This window comes from Dipodomys ordii, unplaced genomic scaffold, assembly GCF_000151885.1.
Source record: "Dipodomys ordii isolate 6190 unplaced genomic scaffold, Dord_2.0 Scaffold83, whole genome shotgun sequence".
Classification (NCBI taxonomy): Eukaryota; Metazoa; Chordata; class Mammalia; order Rodentia; family Heteromyidae; genus Dipodomys; species Dipodomys ordii.
This window is the reverse complement of record NW_012267299.1, coordinates 6,695,203-6,720,037: the sequence shown is the minus strand read 5'-3', so window position 1 is coordinate 6,720,037 and position 24,835 is coordinate 6,695,203. Positions and strand designations below refer to the sequence as shown.

At 37.0% G+C, this 24,835-nt stretch overlaps 1 protein-coding gene across 2 annotated transcripts in view; it reads right to left on the bottom strand.

Moving 5' to 3' along the window:
* Positions 1 to 24,835, bottom strand: part of Elovl7 (ELOVL fatty acid elongase 7) — a 76,661-nt gene that overhangs the window by 5,387 nt on the left and 46,439 nt on the right. Inside the window, exons 2-6 of one of the 2 annotated variants that reach the window (XM_013025248.1) lie at positions 17,468 to 17,596; positions 10,881 to 11,071; positions 7,830 to 7,910; positions 6,917 to 6,973; positions 4,665 to 4,770 (exon numbers count right to left, since the gene is read on the bottom strand). In XM_013025248.1, coding sequence (XP_012880702.1) covers positions 4,665 to 4,770; positions 6,917 to 6,973; positions 7,830 to 7,910; positions 10,881 to 11,071; positions 17,468 to 17,531 — 499 coding nt within the window. In that variant the 5' untranslated portion in view covers positions 17,532 to 17,596. Of the gene's footprint in view, positions 1 to 4,664; positions 4,771 to 6,916; positions 6,974 to 7,829; positions 7,911 to 10,880; positions 11,072 to 17,467; positions 17,597 to 24,835 lie in introns of those variants that run through there. The other variant, XM_013025249.1, reaches the window with a different exon arrangement.

The following is a 24,835-nucleotide window of genomic DNA, read 5'->3' as shown; positions in this document are numbered from 1 at the left end:
TGTGTCTTTATACTGCTGTAGTATTACACCATAGTAGCATGAATGTGGCAGTATTTATTCATTCTCCTATTTAAAAACATTTACATTGTTTCTAATTTGAGCTATTATGGCCAGGGTTTAAAAAACGTTTGTGTTTGTGTCATTGTGTGGCATCAAATTCACTTTCTGCAGTCTCAATAATTTTCATTAAATATTATTCGTGTCACAAAAGTTCTGGCAGCAAAAGCACTGACTTTCATTAGTAAGCTATGCTAAACTGATTTTAAGAAATTATTATTTTTTCCAAAATAAATAAGTATTAACTGTTAAGCCACTTTTTGTTTATAGCTTCCATTTGATTATACTATCCTGTCTGAGCTTTCCTCTTTTAATTTCGCTAACTTCAATTGTGAAAGAAACAGAAATCACTTGAAAATGGAAGACAAATCTTGGAAATGGAAGACAATCGTTGCAATTATTTTGACAATAGCAGCAGTCCATGGAAAAGATTAGCTGATAGATAATGGGATTTCTCACTAGGGTCTCTTTCCCAAGGGCATTACACAAAGGAAGCTTCATTTTTTAATGTATGGTCTGACTCTACTTAGTGGCCAATAATTTAAGTTTTATGCCAAAATACTCTTATTTTCTTAATTCCAGAATTCTTTGATTCTAAAAGTAAAGCGAATATTGAGTCTAACTGAGTAGACATACTATATACAATTATATACTTTACATATAAATATAAATTTATCCCTTCTAATATAACATTCTAAGGAAACACACCATAAAACTGTTGCATACTAGAAACTACTTACCAATAATTATTCACAATAGCAACAGTTATAGATAATTTTAGAGACTACCACTATTAAACTACTCACTTCAAATGACCTATTTTAAATTATTTCTTTTATGTAGTTAAATATTCCCCCAATGCCTCATTTATGACATGTTTCCTAATTTCTGCTTCTGAGAAGAGTAAATCAAATTTCAGCTAATCCCTAAATGATCACAAATGTTAGAATAAAACAAATTCATGAAGCAAATTAACAACCTCTCAACTTTTACAATTTACATTAATACAAACTAATCTTCCCAAAGCAACCTGACCACATAAATTACAGTAATGTCAACACACCTTTCCAGGGTAACTTGAAAATAGAATAATTGTCTATTTTTAATAGCTTAGGAGTCAAGTTACTTCAAGAGATAACCACCAGGTCCATTTGTCTCATGAAAATACAAATACAGGAAATCCAACTCTGCCTTACAAGGGATTCAGGCAGAGTTTCTCACTGTTATTTGACAGAGAAGTATCCTGTTTTCCACTTCACCATGTAAATAACCTAAAATGGGAATTCTGTGATAGGAATTTTAAAAAGCACCAATTTAGTTAGAAGTGTTTGTTTAGTGACAGTTACTGAGCAGAATATAAATTAAATAAAATTAAAATTTGCTTGTTTTTTTATTGATGATTATTTTCTGGCAAGTTACTGGAATGAATTTTTTCACAGAGAAATGACATTTTAATCAGCAATGCCTTTTATTCTTTGGAAGTGTTTTCATTTTCAAATGATTTTCTAAGCTTTCTTTCTCTACAAGAATAGATCTGAAAAGCAAACATTTCAGGAATGAGTCACAACTAATGCCATCACATTTTACTCCTTTGGGTTGGGGGTTGGGGGTAGAATTAACCTGGGCAATTATCACAATTCTCCATGTCTCTCAAAGAGAATCTCAATATAATTAATACTTTTAAATGGCCCCAGAAATGTTTTTATCATATTGAAAAGAAAAGCTAATTGTTTTTTATCTCAGAGAAGGGTACAAAAGACAAATGGGCAATCAAATACTAGAGATCTGCTGTGCTCAAGGTTTTGAAGAGAATGGCTTAAACCGCCAGTATCCTAAAGATCGAAACTGATGGCAAAGCACACTTCCTAAGACTGCGCTTGCCACTCATTAGGGAAGCTGTGCGAGTATCCTTGAAAACACTCCACATAAGAGTGAACGAAGCACCAACTCTCAGAATACACAGGAGACAAGAAAAATGTCATTTTTGCCCTTGCACATTTTGTACAGATAAGGGGCCCTGGGGTGTGGATGAGGAACCCATTATAAATAATTGATGTCCTGAAACATGGTGACACTTAAAAATCCAGGCAGGTTACATGTTTCAGTTTCCACTAGTGAAACCATTGCTTGTTTGGGGGGATGGAAACTAAAACTATGAATGAGTTCAAACTTGAAAGTAAGAACTTTCTCCATTCTTTAAATAACATGTGTATCTCCCATTAAAGAGCTAACAGATATTCAATACAGAGCAACTGGAAAATATAGAGGATGACAAAGGGAGGGAAACTACTTTTTGTTTCAATACCTCCAAATCACCTGAGAATATTTTGGAACATTGTCTTCTAATCATTTTATATTTATTTTTCTGAACTATGATAGTACAGTCATCTCTCAAGACCCATGCAAGATGGTTGCAGATGCCTCTGAGGATATTAATATCTAGGTATTCAACATTAGTCCCTTATATGAAATAGTGTACTACCTGCCTAAGACCTTGTGCATCCTTCATATAATTAAATAATCTTTAGATTACTTTCAATACCAAGGAACAAAATGTTATAAAAATAGTTGTCGTGTTTTACTACTTTGGGAGAATGATAAGAAAAGAGTTCGTACGTAATTAGTACAGATGCAACTTTTTTCAGTATTTTCAATAATAAATACAGAGGGTCAGCTGTATTCTAGTCTCATGAAAAATTTAAACAAATTATGTTTGTGAAAACATTTTTACTAACATTCTTTTTTATTTTTGGTGGGATGAGTAAAAATAATGAAGACTAAATACTACAGTTAACTTAGGGTTTTTAATTGGGCACATCTAAGACTATCTTGTTAGACCATGGGTTTAATTTGTACACTGGAATACATCATAGGAAAAAGTGGCTACGTTTAGTTTAAAAAATTCCTTCAGAGATAAATACCAACATGGGATGAGAAAATGCATTACACACTGGGACATGATATCTGAAGGCCCTTTACCTATGTTTCTCAGCCCCTATGGCTCCACTAGCTCTGACATCTTACAACTGGCTTAGCCACGTCCTTTCACCCCATGTCAAGTGTCTAGATCTCAAAAAACTGCACTTCTTCTTTTAGTCTAGCAGGGACAAAATGTCTAGTAGAGGTGAGCTATTCGCAGAAATGTTAAAGCATTGCTGAGGATGAGTTAGTTTATATTAAAAGTTCTAAAATGGAAAGATAACCAGAAAGGAACAAATCCTCCAAACACAATGTGCAAATGTAAGAATATGTACTTGAGGATACTGCTTACTTAGTATATTATGAACGAGGTGAGATTGGTAGTGCACACTTGTAAATCCCAGCTGTATGGGACATAGAGGTGAAAAGACCACAGTTCAATGCCAACTCAAGATAAAAAGTTCCTGAGTCTGTGTCTCAAAAGAACAAGTGGATGTGGTGGTGCCTGTTACCCTTGCCATATGGATAAAAAATGGAGGGACCATGGTCCAAGGTTGGCCCCAGGCAAAAAAACAGCAGACAACTAAAGCAAAATGGGATGGGTCATGGTTTCAGTTGTAAAATGCTTGCCTACCAAGCACAAAGCCCTGAGTTCAAGCCCCATTATGGAAGAAAAAAATCCAAAACCTTAAGATAGGATAAAATTCCTGCCTACTGTCTCCAATTCTAAATGTGCAGAGACATAAAATCAAACTGAAACAAAAGAGCCTGTGCATCAAGCTTTTGATTTGAAGTATCTTTGACCCAAAAGACACTAACTAAACATCCTTTCACATAACAGTGTGCTTTGGGAAGTGAAGGTAATTGCAGTTATCTGACATGTATTTAAAGACCTGCTGTGTACCATAGTTTGGATATCATTGTTCATCAAAGGTTCCCATGCTGGAAGCTTGGTCCCCAGTGTAATCTTGTGTGTTAGTTAACTTAGAGTAGGTTGTTATAAAAGAATGAGGCTGGCCCTTCCTTAGACTCGTTTCCTCTCCTGACAGGTCTTTTCTGCCTTCCATGTGTTCCTGCCATGATGCCACCTGCCATATTGACACCACTAGAAGAACCTCACCAGAGGCTAAATAGAAGTGGCTGCTTGATCTTGGACGTTTAGCTTCCCAAACTGTCAACTAAGCAAACCCCTTTCCTAAGGCCTCTTTTTTAAGCCTCAAGTGTTTTGGTTAGTGTAACACAAAATGGACTATGACAGGAATGGATTAGCCATTTGAAGGCTAACAAGTCACAGAACTTGTGATAAACATGCTAACTTACTGGAAAGAAAGAACAGTTATCTAACTAGACTCCTATGAAGTCAACATATTTTTGATACCATTTTAACTGTCTGTTTATTGTTTACTTATATGAAGATTGTAGTAGAACTCTATGAGGAAAGAATAAAATAGGAACAAAATGAATAATACATTTAGAATACCTGGTCCATGCATATCAAAAGAATTAATAGTGTGGAGAGTCTAGTAAAGAGTCCTATGTTTAACACAAGTACTATTTTGAAAGTCAGAAGTTCAACTGAAGTGACTCTTTGATTGCCTGTGTTTCTTGTAAATTATATTAAAGGCTAAAATTTATACTTGTAGCATAGTAAAACTGTTATCACGTAATCCCAGCTCTCCCTTTTCTACCTGCAGCGAATTTGACTCCAAACCACCAGGTCCATGGCATGATAGTGTGATGGAAGACATGGAGGAAAGTCACTTGGTTACTTTTCTTACGCAGAACAAAAAAGATCTGGAATAATTTAAAGAAAATGAAGTTCATAAAAAAATCATGCAGTAACTTATCAACTCTTATGAACGTATTGGCAAAGAGCAAACTATCTCACATCATAATTTTCTTGGAAAGAACAGCTTTACAGAGGGCTTTCAGAAGGCTGATTCTCTCTGGGCAAGCTGCAATATTCATTGTTGTGAGGAAACTTAGGTATGATAGATACCTAATTGCGGGAGTACCAGTAAGAAAATAAGAAGTTCCATGTAGATTTAAAAATCAAACGTAGGAAGTGAAAACTTTGGCCAAACAAATTATCAAGAGAAATATTATTGGTTAAAACAAAGTCTCATTGAATTGGAAGCATATAGAAAAAATCCTTGTTAGGACTGCAATCATTTCATTGTTCTCTCACACATCCTACCACTTCGGATAAGGGATCACACTGAAAGATGACTTGCAACAAACAACAACAACAACAACAAATCAAGTTAGCAACTTATTAATGAAAGATGAAGGGAGAAAAAAACCTGAAGAGCTCATTTGAAAAATATGATGGAAACAAAAGCAACATTGTACCAGAAAAATGAGGAAAGTCAGAAAGGTATCATTCTGATCACATCCAGAGGTCTGCAGAAATTCTACAAGCAAATGAGTAGAATTTGGGTTGGAGGAGGATATTCAAAAGTATTTCATGGCAAAATTCTGAATAAAAATCATGACAAAGCACAAAAAAATTACATAACAGAAGTACTGGAGAAATGTCATCTAGGAAAGGCCACAAAGGCAGCAAAAGTTTCCTTATGGAAGTTGGAACTGAGAACATGCAAAGCAGCGTCAATGAAAGCCAAAATGCATTGGCTATGCACATGGAAGAATGCAGCCTGGCACAATTTTTTTAAGCCATAAACTAACCATCTGGAGCTGTGTCCCACTTAGAAGCCTTTCCCTGGATAAGATACATTGCTTTTAGCTTCAACTTTTTTTCTAAGTGAGAGTTTGTGAGTAGATAAATGGTTCTCAACGCTGACTGCATACCAAATAATATCAAAGAATATTTTTAATAGCCAGCCTTGGTCTCTAACTCTAAACCATTTGAAACCAAAACTCAAAAGGTGGGGTACACATTTGTTTGTTTTATTCCTAATGTAATTAATAGGAAGGATGGCAGGGGGCCAAAAGTGGTCCCTGAATGAACAGCTTTAGCATCATCTGATTTCTTGTTGGAAGCACATTCTTGAGCTCCACCCAAGCTCTATTAAATCACAGCACTAAGGTTGAGAGTCCATGTGGTTTAACAAAGCCCCTGAGGAATTTTAATATATATTAAAGTTTGACAACCACTAGACTCTAAATTCATCAAAGTCTCTTCTGACATTATATGACTAGCCAATTGAGAGTGTAAAGTATGTTATGATTTCCTACAAGAAATGTGTGGCATATATTCCAGAGACACTGTCAGTCTCAGAACAAGATTAGTTCCAAATAACTAAGTTCAACTTGTCATTAACTATCAGTCTTTCCTGAGTTATGCTGGAAATGAAAGTTCATGGCTTTCCTTCTTATCAAATATAAATCCCTGTCATTTGTCTATGACACCCAAGTCCAGAGTGGATCCTCACCAAGATCTGAAGAGCTAAGGCCCAGCAAGTACAGACTTCAGAAGGGCAGGGAGATAGTTCTGGTGTCCCCCCAAATTACCGATACTCCAGTGGTAATGTCTCAGCCTGGTGTAAGCTGATGAATTTTGGAGTATTTAGTATCTTAAAGGAATACAGTTGACATGATGCTTCCATATAAAGGACCAAATATAAGATGGTCTTGTGCTCTTGTCTTCCTGAACTTGCTTTTTAAAATAACTGCCATTATCTACATGAAGACATACTGGTTGTTTTGTTGTTGTTCGCTTGTTTCTTTTTTGTAGCATGTGTAGTAGTTAGCTGTTTATTTAATTTTATTTAATTTAGATACATATAAATATATATTTTAAAAATGTTTAGAGATTGTGAAATACTGGGAAATAAGTTTATCTTATCTAGTCTCTAGAAGTACAGATAAGAGGTAAAAAGAGAAGAGATAATTAGGCTATCAGACAACCACACCACAGAAGTTTATTGCTTTCACTGAACCATCAATGATTTACTTAACCAGGTGACTACATACTCACAGTGTCTAACAGCTCAATAAATTTGGAGAAGTAATAAAGCCAGCAGACACGTAACATCTGCAGAAACACACATAGATATACATTTATTTACATGCATAGATATGAACTTATTTTATTCTATGTTTTTCATGGAAGAAAAGTTTAAATTTTCGGGAGAAAATGCATAACGAAGTCTACCATCTAAACTTTTATTAATGTACAAAGCAGAGTCACTCACATTGTGCAACCGTCACTGTTCCCCCTTCATAGAATTCTTTCCTCTAGGGACACTAAAACTCTGTATCCAGGCAAAAGCAACTTCTCAGCCTTGCATTTCCTCCAGGCTCATACATCTCTTTCTCTTTTGTCTGTATTATTTTGATTAGTCTAGGCACCTCATATAAGCTGAATCCTCTGGTATTTGTCATTTTGTAACCATTATTTCAGTCATCATAGCATAATGTCCTTGAACTCATCCATGTTCTTTTAAAAGCTAAATAAATTTAATTTTGCTTAAACATTCACCATCCACAAACCCTTAGGTTGCATACACTTTGGGTTACTATAAACAACGCTGCTATGAGCATGAGTGTACAATTATCTCATTCGGTCCTTGATTTCCATTTCTTTAGGTATGTATCTTGAAGTAAAATTGCTAGATCTTATAGTAAATCTGTTTTTCTTTTTCTTCCTAGGGATCATATATAAATTTATTTTGAAATGCAAGTAATTTTAAAAAGTATTTGCATCTTACAGAAAAATTACACATCTGACATTCGCCGATTTTTTCTTATAATTTTTAGCTTTCCTTCAACATACATAATCTGACAGTTGCATCATTTGTTCTTTGCAATTTCACAGCTAGTACTACAAACAGAGTCCAAAAAGTTTTCCCATTGAATTGAGTTGCAAGTTTTACCACAGAGAAACTTACCCTCATTGCTTTGGGTGACTGTGAATAGTCAACAAGATCACATCGAAATGAATAACCTGTTCCCCAGCCAGACATCACAAACTGCAAGAGAGCACATGCAGACTGAAGAGGAAGCATTTGTTCAAGAGCTAAAACAAAGGTAGTTTTGATTGCATGTTTCTTGCAGTAGGGGCTGAACCAGCAATCAGTACAGAGGAAGGCCATAAAAACAGTGATCAACTGTAGACACACTCCATAGAAAACATTGATATTAAGGATTTTCAAAACCACAAACTCATATATCATTTATACCAATTACGTTCTGATTAAGTTGTGCATTTCTTGGGAGGATCATTCGAATGTAATGAAGGACACAATCAGTAATAATCTGGTTAATAATCTAATTTATTTACATCTATGCATTTATGTACTTTTACCTAGGTCTAGATCTGTTGTTTCTGGTCATTTCAAATCTTCCAACCTCAAGTATTGCTTATTAATCAATAAGTAGATGGGCAACCCAACATTCCTCAATGTACCTTTCCTTGCCTAAGTGCATGTGTTGTGATATGGTTGTTGAGAACTCTCCCACAAAACAAGACTCAGTCTGGATCCGCAAAATAAGACTCAGACAATTTGGATCCACAAAACAAGTAAAAAGTAAATTGCTCTTGTTAACAGTATGGGAGTGCAATCTGGCAAGACTTCATTCTAACATGTCTATTAACTAACCTTGCACTGATGGTAAAAAGAAAGCACCTACTGTTGATAAGTTTGAATTATAATTCAAAGATTATATTGACTTCTTTCAGTTTGATAGTGGGAAGATACTCGTTCAAAAATAGTAGCTAGAGCTGGGCGGTGGTAGTTCATGCCTGTTATCCTACCTACTCAAAAGGCTGAGATCTGAGGACCATTGTTTGAAGCTAGCTGGGGCAGGAAGTCCTCGAGACTCTTGTCTCCAATTAATCACAGAAAAAGCCAGAAGTGGAGTTGTGGTTTAAGTGGTAAAGCTCTACCTTTGAGCAAAAGTAGCTCAGGGACAGCAGAGCCTAGGCCCAGAGTTCAAGCCCCAAGACTGGCAAGAAAAAAGTAGTTAAAAATGAAAACCTATAAGATTTAATTTAAAATTAGTGCATATATTAAATATTTGGCTAAATATAGGGTAGTGATAATATGCTTTGTTCACTAACTTATCTTTGTGTGTGTGTGTTGTTTATATTTTAAAACAGGATCTGGCCAGGTGCCAGTGGCTTACTCCTGTAATCCTTGCTACTCAGGAGGCTGAGATCTGAGGATTGTGGTTCAAAACCAGCCCGGGTAAGAACTCCGTGAGATTCTTATCTCCAATAAACCACCAGAAAACTGGATGTGGTACTGTGCCTCAAGTGGTAGAGTGCTTGGCTTGAGTTTGAAGGGCTGAGGGACAGTGGCCAGGACCAGAGTTCAAGTCCCACAACCGACAAAAAAAACAAAAACAAAAACAGGATCTTATTATATAGCTTGGATTATCCTTGAACTTATGATCTTCCTTTCTTGGACTCCCAAATGCTAGGATTCTGTGTGTGAGCAATGCCTAGTTGCTAATTTATTATCCTTATAAGTTATAGCATCTTTCTTAGGTTGTTACTGATGCTACCAAAGCACATTTTAAATTTGTTTTTCTTACTATTAAAGCTAAATGACAACATTACAATAAATTCAGTTTTTAAAACAAACATTTACAAGACTTCATCAGGATGATTTTTGTTAATTTTGAGGCAAGGTCTTGCCATGTGGCCCAAGCAGATCTTGAACTCAACAAGATCCTCCTGCCCCTCTCTGTCTCTGAGCATTAGGATGAAAGGCTTGAGTATCCAAATCTGGCAGAATAATATTTTAATGGTGCAAAAAAAGAAGAAATAAAGGAGATGGACAGTCTGTTTCAGTCTTGGCTTTATAAAATGAAAGAATTGAGGCCTAGAAAGGTTCAGCAGCTTGCTCAAAATCAGGCAGTTCATTAGTAGCAGAATCAGGATCAACTTGTCCCTAGTTTCCTGGCTTCCAAGGCTGTTTTTAACCCTCATATAATGTACTGTATACTGTATATATTTTTCTATGAGAACATGCTATTTATCTATGAGAGCCTGCATTTTCTCTGTTCCCCACCTCTCACACATATTTCCATTCAGATGTTTGTACTCTAGAAGAAACACTAGAATGGTCTGTGAGTTAATTTTAGAAATAAAGTAGAAGTGAGCACAGTGAAGCTCCAGGGAGGCCTTTGAAGAAGAAGGCCAGAGTAGATTTTAGGTGATTGGATTGGGTAGATTTGTAGCAAGAATCAGGTTGATGTTAAGGAGGGCAGGGAGCTACTGCAGCTCCTCGTAGAGTTATGAATGAGCACTGGTAAATTGTGGTTAGGGCAAGCTATTCTGCTGGAGAAATAACAGAATAAGGAAATCAGCCAGAATGGGAAAGAATCCTAGAGAAATGGCTACACTTGGGTGGCAGGTATGTTGACAGCATTATGGAAAGAGAATTTGTGAAGTTGCTTTCAGAGTGTAGAGAGCCTATTCCCCTTAGTGACAATCAAAGGACTAGCCCCTCCACCTACTGTTTTGTATGAGTCTATGCTCTCTTTTGCCCCAAAGTTCAGGTAAATAAAACCCAAATAGTCCATCATTGTGTAGCTTATCACACAGATACCAGAAGTTTCTACCGTGATGATGACTACTCATTACAGAACACAGAAGGAACTCTGATACCAGATGCAGTATTCAAGGATCAGTCCTTCACTTAAACTATTTTACTCCGAGTAAGTTATTTGATTTCTCTGAGCATGACTTTCCTCAAAACTAATGTTCATGAATTCAGTCAATTATCTAAGGCTAACTGTACAAATCTTTGGATTATACGTTTATTATCTGGCCTACCTATAAAATGTCTTTTGTTATGCACTTGTTCCCATGAGCTCAGTTTTCAAAATTCCTACCTCTCAACACATTAACTTATATCAGTTACAAAAAAAATGGCACATAAACACAAAGACTTGGGCAAAATTCTCCCATTAGGAATACTGAAGACACTTGCCTCATAACACAGATACACAGAAAAGAGTACTATGAAAAAATTGTACGTTATCATTGCTTTCTTGAGTTCAAAGGGCTTTCGATTCTCCATGAGCTTTGGTCCCAGAGATGTGACAAAATAGACATAGAGTCCCAGGATGATGGTTTGTGGCAGAGGTGAGGACATTAAGAGCCAGTCTTCAACTCTTGGATCTAAGAGAAAAAAAAAAAAAAAACAATGTGTAAATGCACACACTTGCCAAGACAAAATTGAGGGCAACCAACTTTTTTTTTCAGATGAGCACCTGAAACCTGATATTGATAGTAAGCTGATCAATCTTTAATAGATCCCTGTTATCAGTGGGCAATACAAATCTTACGTATACAAACGTCATAAATCATTTTACTGAATAGGTTTTATTCCTAATGAAATAAAGACAATTGTAACAGCACCACAGGAAGACATTAGTATCACTTTATGTGGTGAGAGTATGGAAGACTGGATTTTCCCTTCACTTTATAAAATTTTATATTGTTCTGTTGATAACAGTAATTTCAATTATGGATTGTAATTAGGGTTTTTATGCTGGTGCAGGGCTTGAATTTAGGGCCTGGTCACTGCCCCTGAGCTTTCTTACTTAAGGCAAGCACTCTACAACTTGAGCTACAGCTCTATTTCTGGATTGCTTTGTAGTTTATTGGAGTCTCACAGACTTTCCTAACCAAATGGACTTTATACCATGATCTTCAGATTTCAGATTCCTGAGTAGCAAGGATTATAGGCATGAGCCACCAGCATCCAGCAACTTCAGTTATTTTTAAGCACTAACACAGATTTCTTAATTGGGAATTTATTTTATCTTATAGTTTCATTGTCTCCATGTGGGAAATATCAAATCACACCATCTTTTGGTTCTTTCTCTGGTGGCAGTGGGAAGAAAATAAGCCAGGAGAACCATGCTGGGCTGGCTCAGGAAGCAGAAGAGAACAATTTTTTAAACAAATTGTTTTTTCCTACAACTTAACATTTTCAGCATAGACCTTTTCTTAAAATCCCACGTGTGACTTTCAAGTCCTACATATTAAAAAATTACTGGTTAATATTTCAGTTAAAAGTTGGTTAATCTATCATTTTCAAATAATAAAATACCAAGCTTTAAATTCTATTTCACCAAAAATCTGGAGCAAGACAATCTGTGTTATGACCCCTGCTTACTCTCTGGCCTGATATATAGTTTTGGGAAACTGATTTAACTTTTCTGTGCTTAGTTTGCTCATCTGTGAATTGGGCATAAAACATGTATTTCATATAAAGTTAAATAAATTTCATGTAAAAGAGCTTTAAGTGGTCAGTAAACTTGCTGCTGCTGTGACAGTACAAATTCTGTCACAGCAGCACAATTAATTACCTCTTGTATTTTGCCATTAAAAGTCCCATGACAAAAAATAATCCTAAGCCAACTCAATCAGAATCCTAGATCTTAGGAAACATACACTTTTTTAATCCATAAAAAAGAACTGGACAAAGAACCTGATTCACTATTTAGAAATGAGAGACATGCAGATGGCCAGTGGAAATATGAATAAATGCTCAATATAACTTATCATTGGGGGAAATGCAAATCAGAACCAGAATGAGAACTAGTTGCCAGTGGCTATAATGCTTGGGAGGCTGAGAGCACAACATCAAAGTTCAGGGCCAGCTGGTTTAGAAAAAGTTTGTAAGACCTTACCTTGAAAATAACCAGCTAGAAGCAAGGCATGCTTCAAGTGGTAGAACACAGCACGAGGCACTGAGTTCAAGCTCCAGTACCACAAGAAAACACAAAAGAAACAGAACAAGATCTTACTTAGGTGGGAACTGCTCATATGAAGAAGTTAAAAGATAACAAGCACTGTGAAGTATACGGAGAAAGGGAAATCTTTGTATATTTGTGAGATGAACATAAATGAATATAGCAATTATAGATGACTGTACAGAACTGCCCTATGGTCAATGGGAATCCCACTTCTGGATCTATATTGAAAGGGATCAGTAAAAGATATCTGCATGTCCAGGTTCATTGTGGTATTATTCATAGAATTAACCTAGGTCGACAACAGAATAACAGTGTGTGTGAACATACACACAATCACACACAATAGAATATCACTTAGCCTTAAAAAAAATGAAACTTTATGAACTGAAAAAGAACATTATTATGCTAAGTGAAATAAGCCAGGCAGACACTACATGATTTCACATATATATGAAATCTAAAACACTGGAACTAACAAAGGAGGAGGCTGCAATGCTTGATAAGAAATGTACTCATTATCTTGCCCATGTAATTGTAACCCCTCTGTACAGTATTTTCATAATAAAAAAATAAAAATTTAAAAAAAATTAAAGAAAATCCAAAAAATAAAATAAAATAAAACACTAGAACTCAGGGAAATGGTATCATCAGAGGTTTGGGAGACAAAATGGAAGAGGAGATATTGGTCAAAGAGTTAGACAATAAGAATCAGTTTAGTTGAGATTTAATGCATAGTAACTTTAGTTTAATAATAGTGTGTTCTATAATTCAAGACTGCTAGGAGTAAATTTTAAATGTTTTCATCACAAAAAAATGGTAAGAATTTGAAGTGATGGTTATGTTTATTAGCTTGCTACAGCATATAAATATATATATATGTATATGTATATATACACACACACATATATATGTATATATCATAACATCATTTTACCCCATAAATATCCAAACCTATAATCTGTTGATATATAATAATTCTATAAATTGTATATAATATATGTATATATATAATAATTGTATAAAAGCTACTATGATGACCATGAGTGGAGAGCCGCAGGTCTGGTGTCTAACCAAATTCCCCTACCTGTCTTCACAAGGTCTTCCTCTAGGTGCTCAGCCCCTGTCTCAATGTGCTTTCCCTGCCTTTCAATCTAGTCTCTTGCATCTGACTTCCATAGTTTTCAAATTCACTTTGTAAAAGCAAAGCTCTGCTGAGATTATTCTCTTATTTTTTAAACTAGCTCCTCCTCACTGAGGAAACAAAACTTGAAGTCTGAACACAATGTTTGCAGCTCTGGCTATTGTTCACACTTCCTGTTTCCTGCAATCTCTTTTGGCAGCAGTTCTACCTTGCTGAAAATGGAGGTCACTTCCATGTGAGAGAGTAACCCTTCTCTCTACTAAATGCCCTCCATTCACATGTACGCCACAGCTTTATACAGGAGCTAAAGAGGGAACTGCTCAATGACATTTAAAGTTAATTCTGACTTAGTCTATGATCCCATAAATTACATTAGGCTCAGGGCTGAGTGCTCCCCACTTCCCTGAGAGACAGAGAGACAGAGTGAGGGAGAGATTCTTCTATCATCTGCTTGGCATCAAAGTTGGTTTAGTCTCATGAGTAGAGCCAAGATGAAAGCAGAAGCTGTGCTTGATTATCTAAGTTCTGATTTATGACTTACTTAATAATGCTGAGAGAGAGAGAGAGAGAAAGAAAACAGGCAAAGTACAATGCTGCATTTATAGAATATTAATGAGCTTTTCCATCAACTACTTATGAGAGATTGTTCTCTTCTTAAGTATGCACTAGATCAGAGAGTACACCTTTTAAGATTCTAAGCATCTGGAAGGAAAAGCAAATGTGTATCTCAAGCACTTAGCACTTTTGAAGTTCTAAGGGTTCAAAAAAAAATCCTACTCCCATTCTATATTTTTGAACTAAGTCGGAAAAATGATTACTATCAAACACAAAAAGTTACTTGTTAATCATTAAAACGTTTTTCATTTTCTACAGTCCCAAAGACTACTATAGCAGTATTTCAAAATCTGACATTTCATATCTAAGAAGCATAGGAAATCCTCTTTCAGCTTAAGTATTAATTAAGCCACTTTAAATTGTTGTGGCTGTGGAATTTTCCACGTGAAACAGCTATGCCTGACTACTAGTTCTCCAGCAATCTGAAAATCATGATGATCAGTAAGTTGTTTTTGTTTTTTGAAGTCAATTCAGGATTAGGGGCAAAGCCAAAAATACATTTGAAACTTTTGACCCCTGATTATAGGTTTAGACCGTCTAAGGGTAAAGCTTCTCAAAGAACAATACCATACAAAGTACAATAACAAAAGTCTCCTAGGTTTCCATAAAATTGTAAATTAAGAAAAAAACACAACCCCTCCCCCCCCAAACATCTTTAATCCTGCTGGTCCCTGACAAGAAAAGAAATATTATCAAGGAAAATACTTAGTTAGGCTTAATGGTACACTTGGAAGGCTGAGTCAGGAAAACCTGACTATGAGGATTGCTTGGACAAAAAGAAGAAGAAGAGAAGATGAAGAAGAGAAAGAGGAAGAAAAAAGGAGAAGAAAGAAATGTTTAGTTGATACTTTATATTAAATGTAGTAGAAGATAAAATCCTGTCTTCTGGAACAGTAACTGCTACTGTTTGTGTTGGAATACTTCCTCAGTAATAACATGCCACAATACTTGGCAGGTGCTGTTATTTTTCACCTTTGTTTTCCTCACAAAGAAACTGAGACTCAGCCAAAATGTAGTTTGTTCAGAATCTCTTAGTCTTCAGTAGTGACGGTTGTAAATTCTGGATGTCTTCATTTCATGGCCTTCAGGCCTTCCTTCTACTCCAAACTTCAAATTAGTCTAACTTGAGATATATGCCTTCACTGCCTTCCCCTTCTTCTCTTATATTTCCTGCTTTGTTTACAACTCTTTCCAGGACTCTTCTCATTTGTCTTTAACTACCTCTAGCCCCTTGTCATCTCTTTTTCATTTACTATTGCTCAGCTTTTTTTTTTTTTTTTGTCAGTCCTGGGGCTTAAACTCAGGGCCTGGACTCTCTTCATTCCCTCTGTGTTCAAGGCTAGCTCTACCACTTGAGCCACAATGCCACCTCCAGCCTTTCTGTTTATATGGTACTGAGGAATCAAACCCAGGGCTTCATGCATGCTAGGCAGGCACTCTACACTAAGCCTTATTCCCAGTCCTATTGCTCAGCTTTTTGATGGAAGTATTTCTAATAAAATATAAATAGCTTTATCCACAGATAAAAGGAGAAAGTGGAATTGTGAGTTCATATTAAAACATTTTGTATTTGTAGGACCATCATCTAAGTCCATTTGACTCTTGAGTTAAAGGCCAATCTAAAATAGGGTGGTGAGTATATGTAACTTTAAAAAAAGTAGTAATTTTAAAAAGCCAGACACCAATGGCTCACATCTGTAATCCTTGCTACTCAAGAAGCTACAACCTGGAAGAGCATAGTTCAAAGCCAGCCTGGTAGTAAAAGTCTGCATTAACTCTGTCTCCAGTTAACCAATAAAATGTTAGATTGGAGGCTTCGCTCAAATGGTAAAATAGCAGCCCTGATTAAAAAAAAAAAAAAAAAACGAAGCAAAACCGGGTGCCAGTGGCTCACGTCTAGATCCTAACTACTCAGGAGGCTGAGCTCTGAGGATAGCAGTTCAAAGCCAACCCACACAGAAAAGTCTATGAGATCCTCATCTCCAACCAACCAGCAAAAAGCAAAAGTGGAGCTGTGTATAGCTCAAGTGGTAGAGGCTAGCCTTGAGCAAAAAAGCTCAGGAACAGTGCCCAGGCCATGAGTTCAAGCTGTAGAGTTGACACCAATAAAAAGAAAAGAAAAGAAAGCTAAGCAAGAGTATGAGGCCTCAAATTCAAGCAGAGAGAGAGAGAGAGAGAGAGAGAGAGAGAGTTATAGAAGCAATACACATTGGCTATAGTTCTTGTAAAATTTAAAGCTGGAAGTGGTGCTGTGGCTCAAGAAGTAGAGCACTTAGCCTTAAGCTGAAGAGCTGAGGGACAGCGCCAAGGCCCAAAGTTCAAGCCCAATGACCAACCCAAAAAATTTTAAAAAATTTTAAATACAGACATAATTAAATAAAAATAACTCATAAGGCTTATGTGAAGTTCAGGATTAAAGTGTATGTTTGCTATGGACAAGTACAAATCCCTGAGTTCAAGCCCCCAAAGCAGAAACAAACAAACATGATTCTAACAACTAGGAATAACTGTTAACTTCCACAAAAGAAACCCATGTGGTACTTTAACTTTTGCTTTCATTGGCATATTTTAAATTTCTTTCTATAGTATCAAGTGTTCTAACCATTGATTTTTTTAAAAGGCCAGGACTTCAGAATCTGTATCACTTCAGTATTCCATGCCAAAATTTCTGATATCCCAGTGGGGGCTATAATATTCCCATTCAGGAATCAGTATAGATGTAGGCACAATTGTCAGTAACCAGAATTTCCCTTAGGAGAAGAATCAATTCAAAGAGCACTCCAAAATTACTGGTAATGACTTCTATGCCAATGCACCATCATTCATTAACCAGGCTCCTTCACCAAGTATTTAAGCTATTTTCACCATGGTAAGCATTGTAATAAATATCTATGTAGCTATATCTCTCTATATGTAATGAAATCCTCTTTGTTAACTAGTAATAAAGGAGTGTGAAGCCATAGTCTCTCATTCCATTTCAATAAAAATCCTATTAATATGAGAATGTGATATAAAAAGAAAGATTAACCTTTATTAAGAAATTTGGTTACTCACCAGCATCTTTGATTAAATTATCATAAAAGCGCACAGTCCTTGATGTAAGGTCGCTGAAGGCCATTTTCCACAAGATTTACTGATTATTTTAATGGAATCACCAGTAAAAAACAGAAATGAGTTTATCACCTATAAATGCAAATAAAGGCAAGGTTTTAGTAATATAATATTTAAAATGCTAAAAAATTAATAGGAATAACTGGCAGAGCAATAAACTTAGAGGGTAAATCCATTAGTAAATCACAATAAATGCTGATTCAGTTTCAAATATGTGAGATTTCCAGTCTTTTAGGGACTCTACTAACTTCCCTGTAAAAGGCTAAAGTTCTAGTAACCTCTATAGGATATCTCCCTCTTATGGAGAAAATAAGTCAGGAGAAGGTTATACCATCATGGCACAGCTGAAGGAAGAAGAAGGAGAAGGAGGAAAGAAGAAAAAGAGGAAGAGGAAAAAGAGGAGGAGGAGGAGGTGGTGGTGGCGGTGTGGTGGTGGTGGAGGAGCAAGAAAAAGAAGTGGAAGAGGAAAGTGGAGAAGATACACAAACGCTTAAAGATCCTATGTGGAGACTTCTTTTTTAGTTGAACAAAATAGTTTATTGAAAATAAAAAAGTTGGAGCCAAAAGTCTTAGTAAGGATTTGTGTCTTAACTAAGTATTAGTAGTCACTGGAAAAGAAGAACACATAAATTAAAAGAGGAAAAAGCATCTCTATCTTAAAATTAACTCAAATTACTAATGGGATGTGTAAGACAATGGGCCCACAACAGCCTCTCAAACCATGAATCCTGCTGACGTCACTGGCAAATTTCCTGTGCCCACAGATTTTTCAATCCAATTACACAAATAATAGGTTTCATTGGGACTATGACATCCATGTATGTAATAGACTTCGGCAGTTTTTAATCGCAGCAATCACTGAAAACACAGCAAGTATGACTGAAAGTATGACTCAAAAGGCATGTAGTGTAGTTGCCTACTGAATTATATGCAAGTTTTTAAATTATATTTTTATTGACTTTATGTAGTTGTACAAAGGGGTGACCATTCAACATGTCAGTTTATATGCTCATTGTACCCAGTCCTCATTCTGCATCAGACTTGCCAATCTAACCCCTCCATTCAATTTATATGCAAGATTTTCATGTTCTAGGTGAAATAAATACTGAAAGAGAGAGAAAAAGACCTTAAGAGCTAAGGAGAGTTGGACACTCGTGGCTCACACTTGTAATCCTAGATACTCAGGAGGCTAAGATCTGAAGTTCAAAGCCAGTTTGGGCAGAAAAGTTGCTGAAACTCTTGTTTCCAAATAACCAGCAAACATCAGAAGTGGAAGGATGGCTCAAGTGAGAGGGAACCAGCCTTAAGAGAAAAAGCCAAGTGAGACTGTGTGGTCCTGAGTAAGTTCCAGTGCTGGAACATGTGCATGCACATACTCACGTGTGCACGAGCAAGCGTGCGCATTCACACACATACAGAGCCAGAGAGAAGTTGTTTTATCTGGACAGATGGAGAAGCATACCGTAGACAACAGAAGTCTTCTGAAAAAGATGACCAGTGAGGAGAAACTCTACTATATTTTAAAATATATAAACCAGGTGCCGGTGGCTCCTATCTACAATTCTAACTACTTAGGAGGCAGTTCAAAGCCAACCTGTACAGGAACGTCTGTGAGATTCTTATCTCCAATTAATCAGGAAAAAGCTAGAAGGTGAGCTATGGCTCAAGTCTCAAGTGGCAGAGCACTAGCCTTGAGTAAAAAAAAAACTAAGGGACAGCTGGGCACCGGTGGCTCAGGCCTGTAATCCTATCTACTCAGGAGGCTGAGATCTGAGGATCATGGTCCAAAGCCAGCCAGGGTAGGAAAGTCCGTGAGACTCTTATCTCCAATAAAAAACACCAGAAAACTGGAAGTGGTGCTATGGCTCAAATAGTAGAGTGCTAGCCTTGAGCTGAAGAGCTGAGGGACAGTGCCTAGGCCCAGAGTTCAGACTCCATTACACACACACACACACACACACACACACACACACAGATTAAAATCTCCTGTAATTAAAAAAAAGTAAGCAATGACACTCAAGAAGAAAAATGAATAGAACAGCACATATAGAAATATACTGACTACATTTGGGAATTCCGAATGTATTTCAGTAATTTTAAGACATATGTGTTCCTACATTTTAAGATCTCTGAAATCAAAGTACCTTACTAATGGATAATGTGTCACAAAATTAATGGGGTATTTGACAAAAAGATTAAAACAAATTCTAAGAGAGAGATGATGGCCAGGGCTGCACAATGTAAATGGACTTAAATATCCTCAAACTTTATATTTTGAAATAGTTATAATGGTACATTTTAAAATTGTATATGTTTTAGCACACATTAAAAAAATCCCCTAGGTTTTTCATAAAAAAGAAAACAGATTCTCTTCTAACATTCTAAAATGCAGTAAAAGTTGTTTTATTTATGTAAATATAAATAATACACGGTATATGATAAAGGTGACATCCAAGTCAGTGGGCACAACTAGTAGCTATTTAATAAGCGATGTTATACGACTGGATGGCTATCTGGGAGAAGACAGAATTTAAACAGTATACAGCACGGAGGAATGCCAAATGGATTAAAGATGAAATGAGAAAAGAAAACAGAACCATGAAAGTATAAGATGACAATAGTAGAAGATACTTCATAACCTCAGTATAGAAAAGGCCTTGCTAACTATAACTCAAAATTCAGAAGAGACAAAGGCCAACATGTTAACTGAATGACAATAAGAAGGATTGCACAAAGTGTCAGAAGAATAGATGAGGAGGAGCGTGGGGAGTGCAAAGGAAAATTCATTCAGCCCTAGCCCCTGAGAAAGGGGCGAGGGAGGCCAGATATTGGGCAGGGAAAGCCTTCCTTCCTGTATTGTCAAGTCAGGGGTCTGATCCTGGAAACCAGAGGTCAGATGGGTTTCTGTGTAGACTGTGGAGGAAGAACCTCTGGGGGGAAAAAAACACTCAGGAAATTTCCACCTACCTATTAATCTGCCTTTTTCTGTATTCCCACGCAAGTCTGTTTCTCTTTGCTTTCCTAGAAATTGCTTTCCTGTTCCACCTGCCCTCTCCACTTAAGCAGAAACAAAGCTTCAAAAGTCTTAGCCAGACACCAATGGCTCATGCCTGTAATCCTAGCTACTCAGGAGGCTGAGATCTGAGGATCCCAGTTCAAAGCCAGCCTGGGAAAGAAACGTCTGTGAGACTCATCTCCAATAAACCACCAGAAAACTGGAAGTGGCACTGTGGATCAAGTGGTAGAGCACTTTCCTTAAGCTGAAGAGTTGAGGGCCAGCACCCAGGCCCAGAGTTCAAGGCCCACAACCAAAAAAAGAAAAAAAAAGGTCTGTAGTGTTATACAGAAAGATTTCAGAGCTTTAGTAAGATCAGAAACTTAATAGTATATTAAAATGTGGGCAACAACAATAAAGTAATAACTTATTTAAAACAGGATTTTTCAGCCTCATTAGAACTGATAATTCTTAGCTGTACAAGGCTGTCCTGAGTATCTTCCATTGTTTTGGCCCCAGCTTCTACCTACTAGTTGCCAAAAACCCATCCTCCCCAGATTAGACAAGCAAAAACATCTTCAGAAATTGCCAAAGGTAACCTAGCAGATAAAATTGTCCCAAGCTGAGAATCACTAGTTTAAAACAATTACCCAAACTGCCCTCCAACATGTATTCATCCAAATTACCAGTACTTTGCCTTAGAATAATCATCCCCAGGGGCTCCCACTTACAATCCTAGCTGTTTGTAAGGTTGAGATTCACAAGATCAAGATCAAGGCAGAAAAGGGCTGGGAAGGTGGCTCAGTGGTAGAGCGCTTGCCTTGCATGCATGAGGCCCTGGGTTCGATTCCTCAGCACCACGTAAGCAAAAAGAAAAAAAAGCCAGAAGTGGCACTGTGGCTCAAGTGGTAAAGCGCTAGTCTTGAGCTGAAGAGCTGAGGGACAGCGCCCAGATCCAGAGTTCAGGCCCCACGACTGGACCCAAAAAAAAAAGATCAGATAAGGTGATGTTAGGGAAATGAACCCTAAGATATGTATTCAAATGTTTTTCTTCTTTCATGTGATTGTTTCTAACACATTTATAAGATGATTTCTTTGTTGCTTTGTATGTCCCTCCCCCACAGTATAACCCCTGCTTTCACTGTATTTGATGTCGGTATAATTTGTGGAGGGGAAGGGAAAAAACAAATTGTTTAAATAGGGATACAGGTGGACCCATTGCAACAATGAGATGTACAAGTCGTTATGACGAAAATGAACTTTACAACTTGGTGCAGGGGTAGGGGGGCGAGGAGGATTGGGGGGAAAGGATGGGAAGGGATGGGAAGGGGAAACAAAGGAGGAGGCTACAATGCTTGATAAGAAATGTACTCATTATCTTGCCCATGTAATTGTAATCCCTCTGTACAGTATTTTCACAATTAAAAAAAAAAAAGATCAAGGCAGAAAAGTCCCTGAGACCTCACCTCCAAAATAACTAGCAAAAGCCAGGTGCCAGTGGCTCACACATGTAATTTTAGCTATTCAGAAGACTGAGACCTGAAGATGGAGATTCAAAGCCAGCCCAGGCTGTCCATGAAACTTATCTCCAATTAACCAGCAAACAAGCCAGAGATGGAGCTCTTGAGTTAAAATGCTCAGGGACAGTGCCTAGGCTCTGAGTTCAAGACCCAGGACTGGTGCTTGCACAAGTATACACACAGGGCTGGGAAGGTGGCTCAGTGGTAGAGCGCTTGCCTTGTATGCCTGAGGCCCTGGGTTCGATTCCTCAGTATCACATAAGCAAAAAGAAAAAAGCTGGAAGTGGCGCTGTGGCTCAAGTGGTAGAGCGCTAGCCTTGAGCTGAAGAGCTGAGGGACAGCACCCAGGCCCAGAGTTCAGGCCCCATGACCGGACCCCCCCCCAAAAAAAAACAAGTATACACACACACACACACACAGAGCAAAAATCTGGACTGGAGATGTGGCTCAAATGGTATAGCCATAGATGAGTGAGCAAACCAAACAAGCAGGAGACTTGAGTTCAAATTCCAGAATAGGCAAAATTAAGTAAGTAACTTTTAATTATTTTCCAACTTTTCAGAATTTCATTTGAATTGCTTCTTGGAAAGAAAATCTTCGTCTATCTCTAAAAATCAAGTGTATAACTACAAAACTTAAGAATGATTTAGAAGGCAAATGATCAAGCTAGAGTCTAGCTTCATCAGTGGGTGAGAATGGGACGAGGAGAGCATGGTTTAATGATAAAATAATTTACTTTGACATTTTCAACTTAGAGTTTGTAAGATGAGAATGAGCTATGTATTCCAAAGGGACAAATCAACACACCTTTAGGGCTATAATAAAATTAGCAGAATAAATATAGCGAGGCCTAAAGTGACTATTTTGAGGCGATACTCATTGACATACACATTTCAGTAAATAATTTCAAGTTTAATTTTGTCCTTATTATCCTTTACAATTCCCAAATCAAAGCAAGTGAGTCCAGAATTTAGAAGAAAACAGATTAAGTAAAAAATTATTTCAAATAACAAATTTTCAAATGTCTTAGAAACAGCTTTGCATATGTGTACTAAAATACATATACAGATACACACAGGCACACAGAGATCTAAAAATATGCTCCATTATACCTACAAACAGTATTTTATGAGGTTTTCTTTTTTTTGATTTTTTAATTTTTTTATTGTAAAGATACTGTACAGAGGGGTTACAGTTACATGAGTAAGGTAATGAGTCCATTTCCTATGGAGCATTGTTACACCCTCCTTTATTTTTCTTCTACCATCCATTTTGAGGTTTCTTTTCTTTCTTTCTTTCTTTTTTTTTTTTGGTTGGTCCTGGTGCTTGAACTCTGGGCCTGGGTGCTGTTTCTCAGATCTTCAGCTCAAAGCTAGTACTCTTCTACTTGAGCCACAGCAGTACTTCCAGTTTTCTGGTGGTTTATTAAAGATAGCGTTTCATGGACTTTCCTGCCTGGGCTGGCTTTGAACTGTGATCTTCGGATCTCGGCTTCCTGAGTAGCTAGGATTACAGGTGTGAGCCATCGGTGCCCAGTGAGGTTTCTTTTCTTTTCTTTTTGTTAGCTGTGGGCCTTGAACTCAGGGTCTGGGTGCTGTCCCTGAGCCTCTTTGTGCTCAAGGCTAGCACCACTTCAGCCACAGTGCTATTTCCAGTTTTTGAGTGGTTTATTAGAGATAAGAGTCTCACAGGAATTTTTCTGCCAGGGCTGGCTTTGAACCTAGATCATCTGATCTCAGCCTCCTGAGTAGCTAGGATTACAGGTGTGAGCCATTGGCCACCTGGCCTATGGGATTTTCTTTGATGTGTAATATTAGCTACATTTCTCTTCGCTATTTCCTTTATTACCCTCTCTCCCATTTCAGCCATTTTTTTCTACTTAATAGCTTGGTTTTGCACAGTCTTGAAAATAAAACAACAGTAAAAGACAACAAAATAGAAAGATTTACCCCAGCTTTGGGGTTATAAAGCTTATACATTTAGCCATACAGAAGAACTCAGGCTAGAGATAAGGAGATTCCCATGCTGACTAACACAGAAAAGCACATTTCAGGCTTGAGTCAAAAGAGTAAAGGTAAAATAATCAATGCAAATCCCATAAAGAAGGCAGTAAGCAAGCCGTGAGAAGGCAGGATGTCTGAAAACCAAGGCCTTAGAGAAGTCAGGGTAGAGCTGTGACAAGTGGCTAACAGGACTTTAGGCAGACTCCAATGTGTGTAAAAGCAGCTCTTAATCCTTCTACCCTGGATAGGCATGAAGTAGTGTAGAAAGCCAGTAGAAAATAAGGAGTAATATTAATAAAAATTATGTATACATATATATTTTAAATTATCTGTCTATCTATCTATCTATCTATCTATCTATCTATCTATCTATCTATCTATCTATCTATCTATCTATCTATCTATCTATATTTTCTGCTACCTGCAAAGACAAGTAGTCAAAGACTTAATAGACTGTGAATATTTGGGGAAGGTAATATAGATAGAAGACACAGAGTACCAAAAGTCTCCTCCCCTCAATTCATTTTATACTATATGACTTTCTTTTAACTTGTTGGGGGTTAGGAGAGGTATTCACAGATTAAACTGTAAAGAAATAAAACATATGCCTTTGTATTAGATGTAGATATAAACTCAAAAGTTGTCACAAGAGGGCTGGGAATGTGGCTTACTAGTAGAGTACTCGTATCAGGCATGAAAATCTGAGGTCAGTTCCTTAGTACTACATAAACAGAAAAAGCTGGAAGTGGTGCTGTGGCTGTAGGATGCTAGCCTTGAACAAAAGAAGCTCAGT